The 17,856-nt window shown below is 37.5% G+C and overlaps 1 protein-coding gene across 1 annotated transcript in view; it reads left to right on the plus strand.

Annotated features, from left to right (window-relative positions):
• Positions 1-5,002: 5,002 nt before the first annotated feature.
• The window catches only part of rapgef5a (Rap guanine nucleotide exchange factor (GEF) 5a), an 81,116-nt gene continuing 68,262 nt past the window's right edge, over positions 5,003-17,856 (plus strand). The window contains exons 1-2 of the mRNA XM_065284634.2: positions 5,003-5,352; positions 13,566-13,619. Coding sequence (XP_065140706.1) covers positions 5,185-5,352; positions 13,566-13,619 — 222 coding nt within the window. The 5' untranslated portion in view covers positions 5,003-5,184. The remainder of the gene's footprint in view (positions 5,353-13,565; positions 13,620-17,856) is intronic.

Here is a 17,856-nt window from a genome sequence, read left to right on the forward strand (position 1 = left end):
CTACAAATAAATATTTAAAAGTTTGTTTGTGAGACCTACCGTTATTGTACAATTACACCGTAAGTGAAAGGACACAAACGTTACATGGGCTGTAACACCTGCAAGAAAATTTAGTTTCAACACAAATAATTCAATCAAATTCTGTCTATGTACTAAAAGTGGATATTGTTTATATATCTGCCTTTAATAGATAGATATCCACACATTCATCCATCCATCATCTTTCATAACCGTCCTTGTATTATGCAATAGAAATAGATTTTTTTTAATAAATTCCTTTATAAATTTTTGACATCCTTGTTATCTTGTACTTTTCTTCCAATACAGCTTGATGTCTCTTCAAAATGTGTCTAGCGAGTGAACTCTTCCTGATTATGCTTCCCAGAATTCCTCTGTGGGTTCCTTGTCATCCAACACCTGAAATTGGAGCATGTACAGTAGAGCCACACCCACAACTCACACATCACCCTTCAATGAACTCCACTGGAGGTGTTAGCTATACAGCGCACACGCGTGTCCTCCGGGCATTTGCTCTATTCAGCAATATAGAGGTGATCTTTCATTTTGACAGGCCATCAGATCTCATTTCATGTAAGATGTGGAGATACTGGTTTGCTGAGCACAAGTGTTCATTTGTTATGATTCTGTAAAACCAACAGACACATAAAGAGATGTAAGCTTTTGGTTTACTAGTCAGGGATTATAAGTCTCAAAATGCATGAGTTTTTCCAGAGCCGTACTCATCTGTGATTTCTTTTTAATGGTTGCGTTTGTGATAAAACTATAGCGAATACCCTACGTTAAAGAAGCATCAGATGTGATGGGATTAGAATCAGGATGACGCTGAGACGCACAAGCTGTTCTATAAACACAACAAACATAATGCATTAAATGTCCTAAGAAACCACAGACCTGAAAATCAGATCAGTCATATTGATTTGAACCTCTGAACATTGATGTTGATTTCACAATCATTCATTTATTCAGACAAGTGGGTCGTAGAAAAAAAACTGTGTCCTTTAAATGCTTGGAGTCACTCGGTGTGTCCTCCACTTTGAAATAGTACAATAGTTTTGAAGCTGCGTTAGCTGCACAATGCATCGATTTTACATTAAATTTTATTGCTAAAACACATTATTTTCCACATACTGTACATTTTTATGGCTCCAGATATCTCTGTCTTCCTGAAACGCATGGATTTTGTACAAAACTCATCGATGTGAAAAGCGCTGTGTCCCTGATTGGCCAGCTAATCTGTATGTTGTGATTGGCCTGAATACTTCACACGTCAGCCGAAAATGTGATGCTTGTTACCATGTTTGAAAGATTCGCTTGCAATGCTAAGTAAAGAATAAAAATTTCTGTTGAATTATACGAAAATAATGCACACCCTAGGTGCTAATGTGGCACGACGCGAAGCGGAGTGACGTTACACCACGGGTGTGCATTATTAAGATCTATTTGATAAGTTAGGTGTGCGGTTATCGAAAAATAATGCATACTTGTGGAACATTTATCAACCAATCAGAATACAGCATTCAACAGACCTGTGGTATAACAGGAGTTGACTTACAGGCTAATGTCCAATTTAAGTCGTGCGTAAGGTCTACGCCGTAGGTTAACCGTAGCTCCTGCGATGCCTGACGTGCACCTCGCCAGATTTTTAACAGCCCGCCAGTTCTACGCGGACCGCACGCGATGTGATTGGTCCACAAGAACCCCTCCCATCAGGTAAAAAAACTTATCCTAAACCTTTTGCATATCATTAATATAATACACACTTACACACCAAAGGAAATGAAAAATCGAGAATCGGACAATAGGTGCTCTTTAAATACATAAAACATTTGAAACATTCTAGGTTAAAGTCTAAGTTGTTGTTTTCTACTTTTTTTTACATTTTTAAAAACATTGTAATTGTGTAATTGTATAAAGTTTTAAGAGTCCCCTACAACAGGTTTAAATGCATACACAAAAACAAACGGTGCTATATAGCACCGCTCGTAATCATAGAAGAACCGTTTTTAGTGCCATATAGCACCGGGGAAGCACCTGTGAAGCACCTGTATAGAACCATATAGTGCTATGTAGAACCATATGTGGTGCTATATGGCCCCTATTTGGTTCTACACAGGTGCTTCACTGGTGCTATATGACACTAAAAACGGTTCTTCTATGATTACGAGCAAAGAACCAATTTTGGTGCTATACAGCACGGTTTACAAGGTCAAAAAACGCTGTTATTTTTTAAAAACGTACATTTATATATCACCTCATTTCTCGTGAATGCTGAAACGGTTCATTTGAAGCAGTTTAAAGATTTAGTCTGTCTAAACCCCTCCTTTTCGTGAGCCTTCACTGCTCTGATTGGCCAGCAGGCCCTGTTTGTCCTGATTGGTCTTTCTGCATACAACGCGCTTTGAAACGAAAACCCAATTGCTATTACATACATGCACAAATGTGACCGAATGATGCCGTGGCCTTTAAGCATGCGAGTATTTGTCGGACGATACTTCAAATATGGGCGGGGAGCAGTTGGTCAAATAAGATCTTTGCCTTCGTCCATTTGTGCTTTTCAGTACACCGTGACGTATGTTTTTCCACTGGTCACATATCACGTGATACAAATTCACAGGTCAAAGTTGACCAGACTTGAACTTTGGTACACAGCGAACTGTGAAATATCATCACAAGAGCTTGTGTTTCTGGTGGAAGAAGTCAAGAGGAGGTCAGACTAGACTGAAAAGACTAAAAAAAAATTACAGTAAAATTACAGTAACATGCTTTATTATTTCTCTGAGTTATAAGAACGACAGTTCATTGATATAAAACACGAGAGAGAGAGAGAGAGAGAGAGAGAGAGAGAGAGAGAGAGACAGTGACTCACCGTGCATGTTGCCTTTGTTGTAAAAAGTGTTCACACAAACAGTTATTTCTTTCTCATTCTTTGTCGATTATTCTATAAAATTGCGTCTCTGCCGATTTATTGAGTATTCCACATGATACAAATGTAATCACCCTTTGGAAGTAAACATGACTTGAACCACACCCACTAGCTGAAGTATTTTAGGGCGGGCCGGTGTAGACATCATTCGCTGTGAACCAGCCAAGGCAGGCATCATGCAAATGTGTTACTTAGTGACGTAGATCCGTAACAAAAAAAATATCTGAATTACTTATGACTCGTTGAGGCGATTCAGAGTCGACTCTTTATTTTGGAATACATCATCTTTAGTTTTCGTGCACTTTTAGATGAACGACGATGCAGACGGTTTACATTGATGGACAGTAGGGCTGCAAGAAAGTGGCAGCCGGGGACTTCTTTTTCGAGGGTGCACGATTATTTTTTTTCTCTCTGCACTAAATGGCAGTGCCGTGGTTGGATAGTGGACTTGAATTTTTGTCTTATATGAAGTTTTAAACGTAGGTTCGGGAGGAGCCTAAACATTCAGTCAATCATCCTGAGAGCCTATTTAAGCGAGTCTTCACGCCAGTGACGATTCATCTGGCATCCCTCCTCCTCCTCAAATCTTCTTCATTATTTTGCTCATTCCTCCCTCTGCACAGTCTTAACATGGGGGGGTTCAGCAAGCCAAGTATAATTTACCATCATTTAACGCGCAGATGAACTAGTGAAACATTTAAAAATGTGTCTCTCAGTTTTACCTGTATGGGTGGGTCCTGGATTGAAAAACTTTGGGATACCATGATGTATAGGTTTTTAACTACACAGTATGATTATTTCGTTCTGCATTATATATTCAAAATATTATCACAGAAGTACTGGGAGAATAGTTTACAGTTAAACACTAATGTTAACCATCTAGAAGAACACTTTCTTTCATCCAGTAATAAGCATATATTTATTAGTAAGTCATTGAATCTTTCAGATAAAAAAAATAATAATTCTAACCAATTGAAATTTTTTTTTAAGAGATTGCAGCAATTCATATTTTGTCTCAGGTAAAATCTATGTTATTTAGTTTGGTTTACATTCAGAATCATGGGAGAATTGTGATCTTCATTTAAAAACATACAAATTTACATTTTTCCAGAATTGTGCATCCGTAATGGACAGCTACGTTACATACTGCAATAAGTGTCATTTTGGAAAATCCATCAGGTGCATTTTAAAAATAAAAAATGTATACAAATGCAATAAACACGGCAAAATAAACAAAATGCCAAAAAGGAAATTGTCGAAATTGTAAAAAAATGTGCCACTGAGATACTAATATGAACGCTTTAGGGCGGTTTCCCAGACAGAGATTAAGTCTAGTCCCAGACTAAAGTGCATGTTTGAGCTGCCTTAATTTAAAAACATCTTACGCTGCCATATCTTAACATTTATCAGTGCCGTTGTTTTGTCTTAAGATGTATATCAGTAATGTTTTTTTCCCTGTTTTTTGACAGTGTAGTAGGACATGTGGTCTTTACTGTGGTCTGGTCATTAAGAGGTTAAATCTTTTTAAGTGTCTCATTGATCGAGACCAGCTGTGAAAAATCGTTTTTGGCTGGACTGTCTTTCAGGAATACATGGTAAAATGATGAAAAAGACCATTTTCATTTGCCAAATAAGTAAATTGCTGAAAATTATATTGATTATGGCAACAGGCTGATCATTTTTGAGGGCAAAGGTTCAGATTGAAGCAAAGGGACACTGTCAAATTAAAGATGTGAAATAATGTCTGTGTTCATCCCTTCAATAAAGACAATATTTGACCCACTTACAATTTTTTAGCTTGCAGATTGCCCAAAGCACCCATACAAGTGTGTGTGTACTATGTATTAGGTCGAATATGTCTGTACTTGTTTTTTAGCGTTATATGAACAGAAATCTATGCTATTTCCTTATTTCCAGTATTCGCGCGTCTGTTTATCCAAAAATGTGAGAAAAATGTTTATATACATTGCATTTTATTATTTAAATATGTTATACGTTTCATTTGTATCCATTTATTTCAAAGTATTAACAAAAGTCTGTATGTCTGTACTTGTTTGTGTGCGCGTGTGTGTGTGTGTGTGTGTGTCTGTGTGTGTGCGCGCTCGCGCGCGTTTGATCACTGGGTGGAGCTGTGCGCGGCGCGGCAGCTGCAGGTCTCGCGTCTCTTCGCTCGGTTCTCTCGCTCGGTTCATTGCGGTGTCGGACGGGATGTCGCCGCAGCGGCCGTGTGTGTGATAAGGATGGTGATGATGATGGAGGAGTCAGACAGCATCCCCTGCAGCGCGGAGGACGGACTCCTGTCCAGTTGGAGATGGAACCGAACCGCCCGGGATCAGGTCCAGATCAAGCAGAAGATCCGAGATCTGCCCGGTTTATTAAAACACGGACTCAACCTGCGCAAAAAGACCGTAAGTGATCAATGCGTTTTCATTGTAATTTACAGTCATTACAGTGAATTAACACACCTGACATGACGGACAAATCGAATTGACACTGCTTTGAAACGCATTCGGTGGATTTCATAATGTCAGTGATTATGAAGCTCTAATGTCTTTTTCAGTCGTCGTATCTAAGGCAACAGAGATCCACGCACACACACACGCATATAAACACACACTTGCACACACTCGACTTCTTCATGTGCAGGAACGAAATTATTTTAAGGTTATTATTTTCAAATTCAAAAAGACAATGCAATGATTGTCTTACGAAAACCATGGTAACCATAGATTTGGCTTTTACAAGTAATATAATATTTGGTCTTTATAAATATATATATATATATATATATATATATAGAGAGAGAGAGAGAGAGAGAGAGAGAGAGAGAGAGAGAGAGAGAGAGAGAATATTGTTGTTTTTTGTGCTTCTTTCTTGTAATAATCCCTGTGTTAGCTCACAATCTTACAACAGTAAGTTTAACTGTGTTATGTCAGTAGAAAATAAGATTACAGTGGTATTTCTTTGTAATTGTTTTCAAATCGACTGTTGTGTGCTATGATGAAACTCAGTACAGTAAGCATTTACAAAAAAATAAAGTTATTTTAAATCCGGCACAATGATATAACCACAGTATTCTTTAGAGCTCTATGTAAATGCATTGGTACATGGAAATCAAGACACGTGATAATTATACAGTGCTATAGTATATGTCAAAGTACCATGCTACTGTATTACCATCCGATTCCATCACTGTACCATTGTATGAGCATAACAACATTAATAAGAGTTACTGTAAGCAAAGATGTGATGCATCAGTATATGAAGAGTTCAGATGCAAAAGCCTCTTAAGTGCGTCTGACATGTAAATTAGCTTTGTTTAGGCAGACTCTTATGTTTAGGTTCAGTAATTTCTCTTAAATGACAATTAACATGTTATTAGTCAATAACTGTTTGAAATGCCTTATTTTCACAAATGTCACTTTAGTAATTTCATTGGTATTTAAGAACTTTGACTGTCTTTCGCTGCAGAACCCTCTAAGTCAGGGGTGTCAAACTCATTTTAGGCTGAGGGCCGGATGGTAAATAATGCCACGAAGTGCGGGCCGGTAACGTTAATACTAAAAATGTGGATATTTTGTTGTTGTTTGCTTGCTAAGTTGTTAGCACTTTTAGAACACAGACAGCAAATCATTACCAGAAGAAATACATAAACAAACTTACAAATTACTAATTCTGCGGTTTAACAACTGATATAATGTAATAAATCTACCTGTTAATGCAACGAACTTTGGAAACTGTCGTCTTCGCTCTCAAGGCAGAGAGTGGACAAAGAGATGCAGCGGAGCGAGCGGGAAAACACGAAGTGGATTACCTGAATCAGTGGATCTTTAGCGGAGCGGTAACAATAAAACGGCAAGATTTTTGGGCACCGTGTTTAGTCTGTTCCGCGTTTTGCTGGTTCCGCAAGTCTCTCATATTAAAAACAAACTACACACCCGCCTGAAAGGGTTTTTAAAATATGTATTTAATATTTAATAAAACTGCATAAATCATCATGCGGGCCGGATCGGACACCTTTGCGGGCCGTATCCGGCCCGCGGGCCGCATGTTTGACACCCCTGCTCTAAGTGCATGGCATAAAAGCAAAAATTTTCACTGTAGGTCCACTTCTTTCGACAAGACATTTGCAAAAGCAAATAGAAAAACTGCAAATGATGAATTTAAAATGCACAAATGGAGAATCTAAAGCACAGATTAGGGAATGCTGTGATGCATGTGGCTGCCACGGGTTGTATTCAAGTCCAAGCACTCGTAAGGGACTCAAGTTTAAATGTCGTCTACGGACGTATCACATTCGTCTTCTGTGCACTTTGTGGACTTTGCTGAAAAATGTACGCGGATTCTGCCAACTAACCGGTATTTCTGAATGGCCTGAGACCGGGATTCGGTGAATTTGAAGCAATGTTTTCAGTGTTTTGGTTGTTTAAAGTGCCAGCACAGGTTTTTCATGAAGTGACACAAAGTTTTCACTGGAGAAATTATTTTCAACCATGATCTGTATGCCATTCTATATTGCTATGGCTGTGTCTCAATCCGCTCCCTAGCTTACTTCACATTGGGACGCTGTTCACTTACGTTCCCTTTGACGTGGCTGCGTAAGCGTGTTGAGATAATTCACAGCTGTTTTTCATCAATATCCGGCAAATCCAACATTTCTTTGACTTCATTTTTAAACACGTGTTAAAGTTTATTGTGAAAAACACTTACATTATTCTCTTAAATATCCGTGCATAAATTTGGAGGAATTTTAGGAATATTCCAGTGCACTAGGATTTAGAGATTAAGACAGCCATTAAAATGGCATATCGGTGGAGTGACTCAATCTTTAGAGGATGGAAGAAATAAATTGTTTTGTTGGTTTGTGCATTTATTTATTTTTAATATGGAATAAAATTTTATTATTTTTCACAGCAAGGTTGTGTGCCCAGCAATGTTGCTCTTGAATCGTAATTGCTTTTTGGAGATGTTTTTTGTTTAGAGACTTCACAGCATAAATATCATGTAGTTCTTGAGGGTTTCTTGTGTTTTGTGCTGAAGAGGTTTTGACTGTCAGGGTTCTGAGGAACAGAATGTTTGGTTCAGGCTCATTTGACTCGATTCAAGCACCCCAGCGTGATTAGAGAATTAAAATATAAAAGCCTCATTAGTACTAAATGAGAAGCAGAAATTGCACTCGTGACATTTGTTTCTTTGTTTGCTGCCTTGAGAGCAGTCAATGGAAAATATAAAAAAAATGATACAACCTAACAACTTTATTTTCTGATATAAACATGCATTTTCTGTAAAGGATATGCATTGTGAAAAACAAATAAATGTGAATTAAATGAACATAACGCTGTAACATAGATTCACAAGCAAATTACAAAAATATTACAAAAACTCATGGTTAGGTAAAACATGACAAAGTCAACTGTTGGGTGTAAATGTCCATATTTGATCCAACCATCGGTTAAAACAACTTAGTCTGTATGATGCTAAATCCTTTTCAGTTTATATGATGCTGTTGGAAATTTTTATTTTATTTTATATGTTCAATGTCATTTTAAATCATTTTAAGACCAAAATAGAGCTTTATACTCTTTAGCTGTATGTCCACACACATTTGTGTCCATCTCTGATGGAATTTAAGGAAAAACATCTTGAACAATGATATAAAGTAGTCAACATAAATAAAATATATCCGAGAACTCCATTAAGTCTTCCGGCGAGCAATAAAATGTTTCTCTGTGAAGAGCCAGCATCATCCCCACATCCACATCTTTAAATGCATCCAGGAAATGTGTTTCCAAAGGCCATATGTGACATCTCATATGGAATTCTCTGGAATTCCCTGATGGAGAAGCCACATGTAATGACATTGGCCTCATGCTGCTAAGTGGATGTGTGTGTGCGCCTCTGGATGTAATGAAATCGTAACGAGAAAGACGTGACTTGTTTGATGTCTCCATCTTGCAGTGCGCTCATCCAAAGCGACAGATTTATCCGCAAGCCATGCAAGAGAGATGCGTGTGTGTGTGTGTGAGCACTAATCTCAAAGTAATCCATTTCTGACACATAATAACACACAAACTCACTGCACTCCAGACAGTGTGCACTATATAGTGACATCAGGATGCTTTCTGTCACTATCATTCTTCTTTTCCTTTTCATTTGTTTTATTTCCTCCTTCCACTTTTTCTTTTTCATATCCTGTTAGTGTATGAATTTGTAAATCCTTATCACCTCTCTTTCCCTATCTCTGTCTCTCTTTCTCTCCAGCTGTGTTTCCATTACAGATTTGTGCAAAACTTTAGCGTTATTTTGTAAATGTTGATTAAATACAATTGCGATATGATGGTCCATTAACTGATGACATGCGATTTGTTTTTCATCACGTCGACTGATGTTGGTAGGCAGTGTTGGGGATAATGCATTATAAGTAACTTGCATTACGTTATTATATTACTTTTTTGAAGTAATAAGGTAAAGTAATGCATTACTTTATAAATGTACACATTAATATTTGAGTTACTTTAAAAAAAAAGTAATGCAAGTTACTTTTCAGTTTAATTAATTCAATTAAAAAAATGCATACGCCCCTGAGCCGTTCGAGTCAGAAACAGAGATGGCAGACCAGAGCTTGACATTTTTGCAATGAAAATATGCAATTTCTGAATGCAGATCTTTAGTCTTAAAAACATCTGCAAGGCCTGAAAGAGATCAAGCCTCAGCCAAGTAAGAAAAAGTAACGCAAAGTATTTTAAAAGTAAAGTAAGTTTTACTTTCCATAAAAAGTAACTAAGTAACGCAATTAGTTACTTTTTTGGGAAGTAACTTAATATGCATTACTTTTAAAAGTAACTTTCCCCAACACTGTTGATAGGTTTACCAATATCACATCTATCGCACTATTTTTAACATAAAAGACGTTAAAAGAGTATTATCCAAACATTAATGCCAAGAAAAGCCTATAGCTGTTTCTTGGAGGTCATAGTACATTATTTAAAAATTTAAATATATGTAGGAGTGTTATCCAAACATTATTGGCAAGGAAAGATTACTATACTCAGGAGCAGACACGTTATGAGGTGTTTCTAGGTTTTGGTTCATACTGCGTCATCTTCAAATAATAATTATGTGATTTACTTACATCAGATGACCTGGCAATGCGAGTTTCCATTGCCATTTTGCGAATACACCTTTTTCGAATTGCCTGAAAAATCATGTGAGCGTAAAAACTTTTTTGCGATTATATTCAAAATTGATGTGTTTCCATTGGCTGTATTTTTAATTCGCAATGTCTGTTTGTGCAATTTAAAGGGTAATGGAAACACAGCTAGTGTCTCATTTTTCAGATTTGCACATTAATGCATTTGGCAGATTTAAATTTTTTTTTGTGACTAGTCAGATCACAAAACAATAACTTTAGGTATCATACATGTCAAACGGTACAGAATACTTACAGTTAATGGCTGGATGAATGATGATGAGAAAATTGTTTAAGGTCATTTTAAAGATTAATGTGCCGAAGAATGAAAAGTGTGATTTCACTGAAAATTCTTTTAAGATGCATTTTTGTTAAAATCCCTTTGCTTTTACTTATCTGTTCTCCTCCATTTCCTATCTGACCCAAACCGAGTTCAGCTCCATGATCTCCAACATCAGCCTACACCAAATCAATACACTTAATCTTACACACACACAGCAGTCAAAACAAACCATATATACAGGCCTGCAGAGATCACTGGAGAGAGATGAGTGTTTGCTGATAGTCGTCTGTCTGGTAGACCTGGATGACAGATCACATCAAACCATTGCAGTCTGATATAATCACAAACATTCCCTGGAATTCAAACGTCTGGACGTCTTCATGTTAAAATTGATAATAGATTGGTCACGATGGTTGTCTGAGGACACCTGATCTGGGTGTTATGTGTTATTTTTGTAATAGGAAGGGTGTTTTCAGACCTGTAGATCGATTGCTTGGTTCTGAAACCAGGGGTTAAATGGCTACAATGTTGCAATTTCATATTGGTTCGGTTTGCATTCACAAGGCAATATTTCGAAACAAACTAGAATTTGTTAAAACCAGTCACGTGTGAGTAAACTCTCCTTTAATTGGTCATCAGGTATGTTCATGGTTAACTCTTTCCCCGCCATTGACGAGTTAACTTGTAAACTAAGAGAAAACGCTTCCCTGTCATTAATCCCTCTCACACATACAGTCTTTACTGGTAATTTACTGGTTAATTGCAGTTAACAGATCATGTGTGAACAGAACCTTTCCGGTAAATCAGTGCTCCCAATTTACCAGTAATTTACCGGTAAGCGCTATGTGTGAACGAAAAATATAGGATTACCGGCATTTAGAACGGACGACGTCAGACCGCGCTGACAGCTTCGGGCCAATCATAATGTTTTAATACAGATGACGCGTTTACCACCGCACTGTTTACGGACATTTCCACACACATGCTTCTTGAAAGTCGAGCACACCTGAAGTTTACGTCCACATTTCTTCACAAAAGTTGTTTAAAACAGCTTACCACCTACTTGCAGAATTGCCTACGTCCTTTAGCCCGCCCTCTGTGAAGCCTAAAGTGCAAACAGTACTGTTGTTTAAAACACATTTTCGGTTTGACGTCGTCTCATTCAATGTTGTTTGGTCATGAGCAACTTCGCGACTGTTTACCACAGACGTGAAAACAACAAAATACGGACCGTAGATATGAACGACGTGGATTGTTTACAAATACAACACTGAGCTTGCCGCGCGCCACAGGTACTTCTGCTTTCTCAATGAATTTACTGGTATTTTGATACTGATGTGTGAATGATGTCTTACTGGGAAAAAGACGGAACGTCACTGCATGTGTGAACAGCACATTTTTGTATTTACTGGTAAATTCATTCTGGTAAATTCATGGTAATTTACCAGAATTACTGTGTGAAAGAGGCTAATGACAAGTTTTTCCGGCAATCCGTATTTCTGCTATTATCCACCAGGTGGCGCTCTTACCCAACTTATAAAACTCCAGATAATTTACTCACCACCATGTCATCCAAAATTTTGATGTCTTTCTTTGTTCAGTCGGGAAGAAATTTTTTTTTTTTTTTGAGGAAAACATTACAGGATTTTTCTCATTTTAATGGACTTTAATGGACCCCAACACTTAACAGTTTTATTGCAGTTTCAAATTGCAGTTTCAAAGGACTCTAAATGATCCCAAAAGATTGTCATTTTTGGCAAGAAAATAAAAAAATATGCACTTTTAAACCACTACTTCTCGTCTTTCTCTGGTTGTGTGACGCGCCAGTGCGACCTCACGTAAGACGTCATCACGTCAAGAGGTCACTGATGACGTATGCGAAACTACGCCTCAGTGTTTACAAGTGTGGATAAAGAGGAACGTTCTGATGTTGTTGTATGTGGAATGATACTTATTAATGTCTTTGTGTCAGTTTATTGTTTAAAATGGTCCACAAGTGTGCGTTTTATATATGCAACACATGACCTTTCCATGTCATTACGCAATTATGTGAGGTCGCACTGGCTCGTCACAGGATCGGAGAAAGACGAGAAGTTGTGGTTTAAAAGTGCATATTTTTTATTTTTCTTGCCAAAAATGACAATCGTTTCGCTTATGCCTAATTTGGGATCATTTAGAGTCCTTTGAAACTGCAATTTTTAACTGCATTAAAACTGTTAAGTGTTGGGGTCCATTAAAGTCCATTAAAATATGAAAAATCCTGGAATGTTTTCCTCAAAAAACATACTTTCTTCTTTACTGAACAAAGAAAGACATCAACATTTTGGATGACATGGTGGTGAGTAAATTATCTGGAAGTGTGAAACGCCCATTATACCGAACCGCACCAGAGTTTGTTTGCAACGGGCCGTGACCAACTCACTAAGGCGGTTGTTTTGGTGCCGATCTGGCGCGATTGCCATGTTCACATATACCTAAACGAACTGAACCAAGAGAGTAAAGACACCAGGTTCCAAAACAAAGGCTCAGGTCTGAAAAAAACACTCTAAAGTAGTTTCTATCCCATTTTTAAGCTATTTATAGGTTGACTTAAAGAAAATAGTATAAACGTCCTTTGGTGCCTTTAAAATGTTGCAACACTCTCAGTTTTAAACATTTCACCGCATTTAAATCCATTCAGCAGATTTTCACCTCGTATGGGTCTGCCAGACAGTGAACAGATTGCACATTGAACGTGACTACAATAAAGATAAAGAATAAATGCGAATGTGACTTCTAAACTATACAGTTATGCAATATTATAGTGTTTTTCTCTTGTATAATAAGGCAAAGTGTGATAAAAATAAGACTGAATGAATGAATGTAGGTCAAAACATCTGATCTGAGGTCTTATTGTTATAATGAATCCTCCGTTCAGCCCTGTCCACTTAAAATGATGAGATTTTCTACCTAACAAGCTTTGCTCTCATTTAACGCCGCTTTACACGAGCACAGAGATTTATACTGTACAATCTTTTCAGACATGGTACAATGGTAATATCATGTTGTTTGGGCATGTACCCTGTTTCTCTCTGTATGTATAGTTGGTGTTTGTTGACCTGTTTTCTCATGGATTTCTAACCTGTTTCTCTTTTTTTATAATTGTGCAGCAGTCACCTGATACCGTCCCAGGACCCAGCACGGGTGTCACACCCAGACCTAAGGTAACAAACTGCACCCTACAACTGTTACGAAAGAGCCTAGTGCTGTTTCCCATAGTCCTTAGTGTTTGGAGTTCATCCCAGAGGAAAGAAGAATTGCACATCGCTCAGTTGTTGTTCCTTGACAACAATGAGATTAATTGGAGACATATTGAGCATTTCTCAATACAACTCAAACATTTCATACTTGAGCTGTGCCATCCACACATTTATTTAATAACTTTGTACGTCTCATTTGTGCCTGTCTTTATTTCTCTAAAGTAATATTAGGAGAAGCCGTTGAAACGTAACTGATAACTCAATGAAATGTAAAGTGTTCCTCTGGTCTTGTATCTCCTCTCGTCTCATTAGAGTCCCTCAAGCTCTTTTAATCCAGACATGAGCTCCGTGAAGTGTTTTAATCGCTCCTGAGTGACGCTGATACGAGTGTGTATATATATGAAGATATATCAGATAACACGATCAAACTAATAAAAGAGACAAAGTCAAGAGCTCTGGAGGCTCTCTACAGAGTTTCTGTTTGATACGGCATCACAAATAGTCGAGATAATGATGAATGGAGATTAATATCTACTGTAGGACGAGACAATAGCCTCGTTCACACTGCATATAAATTTGGTTGTCACTTTACATTTTTATGCTTAATCCTGTTCTGTACAAACACACTACAGTCATTTTGTACAACCCTAGCAAGTCCCGCAACTCTGCACAGTGTGTACATAACTGAACTGAACAACTAGTTGTTGATGTTTTTGCTTACTAGTGTTGCCAGATCTTGCACGAAAAAACAAGAAAAATCCAATAATACACCGAAAATAAATCCAAATGCTTTATCTCAATGATCAATATATTGATATCCTTACTTTAATAACATAAAAAACGTGATCTAAAAGCCATAAATGCGTAAGCGCCACAACGGTATGTAAGTACGAGGACCTGGCAACACTGCAAGACAGCCTCACAAATGCATACAACACACAACGTCAAGACGAAGGTTATTTGCAAAACATAACGCTGTGATATTATTTTGGTCACACAGCGGGTTTTTCCCTCCACAGACGCACGTCGGCAAACTAGGGAATGAACTTGCGCTCCCTGGGCGGTTCAGCGCAAAAAAAGAGGCTTGTTCTGGCGCAAACCATCCCTGATGCTATTTTGCAGTTTCAAAAAACAATTGCACCACTGACCAGAAAAAAAAAGTTTAAAGTCAGTGGCGCGTTGCGCGTTGTTCATTATGATATTTTAAGGGCGCATGCTTGACCATAATGTCTAATCTACACAGATGCAACAGTTATTTTTGCAAATCATAAATTGTTACACTTAAAAATATTAATACACGAGATAAGGGGAATCATAGTGGTGGGCATTGTGGTGATAGTTTTTATTTATTGTGTGGCTGCGTTAAAAAATTCTCATGCAAATAACGATTAAAATATTTTCATAAGTTTGTTGTGTGGCTGTATTACGTTTATTTTATGTAAATAATAATTAAAATGTTTCCATAAGAAACCTTAATGTATGTGAACTTGATTTGTAAGTTTTTTTTGGGGTTGGACTGCTTGAACGTGGGTCTCCTCGGCTGTAAACCGCTCCTGGCGTGCGCCTGGTAAATCCGTCATAATAATAGCAAGCCGCCATGGAACTTGCGCACTTGCGTTTAAAGGGAATGTTGGATGACGTTCTGATTGGTTTATTTGACGTTACGCCCAAACCACACCTATGAATAATGAACCTACTTCAGACCAACCCCTTATTGATTTGCGCCTGGCGCAAGAGTTATTTCTCCCGCCAGGAAAATAGCAACAGCGCCCAAGATCCGCCCACAAAGTCACTTGCGTTTTGCGCTTCGCACTTGCGTTTCAGATCGTTAAAATGGGGCCCATTGAGTTTTTGGTGTTATTAAAGTACAGAGGAGCCGTCACGATATTTTAGTCTTTTAAGGTGAAGCATTTGGATTTATTTCAGTTTATTGCAACATGATCTCAAGGCAAGTCGTTTTATAGTCATGAAAAAGTTTATTAATTTATTTGTGTCCATGGCACAAAATTCAGCTTTTTTCGTGCCTTGAGCACTAATATCTTTTTCTTGTCACTCAGCACGAATTTCTATAAATAATTTTTCATGTCCGTAAACTTAAATGTTAAAACTATTCTAGCCTGGAGTTGGGGTTAGAGTTGGGGTTTCGGTTAGGATGTCTTGGGAGAAGAGATGTGTCATTTCCATGATGAACGCTTAAATACTTTAACATTAACTAGTTGTTTAGTTAACTTTTTCTATACACTGTGAAGTATTAATTTGGCAGTATGGTGTGGTTATTGTCACTCCTGTAAATTACAGAATTGCAGGATTTAACACTTAAAGGGGAAGTGACAACTGCTGCAGTGTGTACAGGGCCTAAGTGCATGAATATAACAATGTGCGGACATTGTTAGATATTTTTTATTTTAATGCGCAATTTATAATTTAACCGATCCGTTTTCTTACATCAAATTTAACGTAAAGCATTGTGCGAGTTATTCGGTGGGTCAAATGTCACGTTCTGATGTCATGACCTGATGTGAGGAGGCGTCTATGTGAAGGTTTCGCTATAGATTTTTATAAAACATGATCAATAATCCTGAAGGTGCTTTTGAGGCAATCGGTGAGCTATAGATTAACCGACCAGAGAGAGAAAGAGAGAAGGAAGTGTGATATAAATAAACAGATATGCAAATTTAGGTTGACACAGCAGAAAAACAAACACCTATGGGAGGTGATGTCATTGCTTTATGTCTGTGAGGAGTGAATGTGGTTACACCTGCTGTATGTATCTAAAAGGGAATATATCATTGATTATGTCATATATCATATATTTGATATCTGGGAACCACATGCTCATTTTCTTGTATTTGAGGCGTGGTTTATGAATGCCCAGAGTCGTTTATTAAGCGCTACGAATGTCTATCAAATGCGTCTGTATAGCTCATAGCCAATCGTTTCAATTATACAGAGCAACATGAATTCAAACGTAAACAACTTTTATTGTACGTGCACACAGCTGAAAGCTATGCAACTAAACCGGTAGCTGTACTGTATATTGATATTGTAAAGCAACACAACTTAGTGGCACTGTGAAAACCACAGTACAGGCATAATGACGATATCATATTAATAAATAACACTTAACATTTATAAGTTAAATGGACTTCATCGACGACGATGCCTAGCAGGTAGGTCCTATAAAACTCTGTGGCTATCATGTCTTGCCATGAAATTGTTTAACGCCAAAAGTTGCTCTTTTTTAATAAACTTGCGTTCAAAACTATTTAACCTCTCGACGCGCACTAGCTCACGGACGGAAAGACGTCAGTTTTTTTTAATGCTGCTAACAATATATATATAGCCTACTGTGTACAAACAACAATAATAATAACACTACTATACATCGTTTAAAAGGTCTAAGGGTTTAGCATCAGTGTATGGTGTCCGTTTTGAGATTAAATTGCTCTATTATCATAAAAATAGTATTTTATTACAGAAGTCCAGATAACAACATGCATAATATAAACTGACTCCTTACCTTTGTGCTGGTATAAGGAACGCGAATCGAATCCAGTCTGTTTCAGATGTGTGAATAACCCATAAAAACTCTCCAACAAAGTACATCCAATGACCATTTTTGTCCACAAATGCGTATAATCCGTGAAATATGGATATATTTTCCATTGTTTACATCAGATTTCAGATGCACGTCTTGTAATAGATTAAAATATACAATCTGAGGACTATTTACATCGTAACACTTGTATATGAGATTACACTCGCGTTCAAAACCAGCGCTCAAACTTGATTGTACAAGTAGGCGGGAGTATAATACATAATATCCAAACAGCGCTGTCAAATATCGTGACGTCATCTGACTCGCGCGTTCCTCCAATGACTTCATGGAAAATATTGATAGACAGAACGTGTAGCCAATTAGAACACGAATTCAACGATCTTTGTGTGAAGCTTTATTTCCTGGTGTGGATACGGCATTTTATACGCTTATATAAGGATAAACAATAAAAAGAATGAACGTGTATGCATGTAAACAAAAGACTTTTATTTTGTGGCTGACTGGCACTTAGAAAAGGCACTAGTCTTACAAAAACTCTTGCAAGAACCTCATTTTTGGGTCTATTGACTTCAAACGTGAAATATAACTTCTTTAGACTTGTGGCTTTGGCCTCATTGCATTTCTAGGTTTCACACATATATT

Source organism: Paramisgurnus dabryanus, chromosome 19 (assembly GCF_030506205.2).
Source record: "Paramisgurnus dabryanus chromosome 19, PD_genome_1.1, whole genome shotgun sequence".
Lineage (NCBI taxonomy): Eukaryota > Metazoa > Chordata > Actinopteri > Cypriniformes > Cobitidae > Paramisgurnus > Paramisgurnus dabryanus.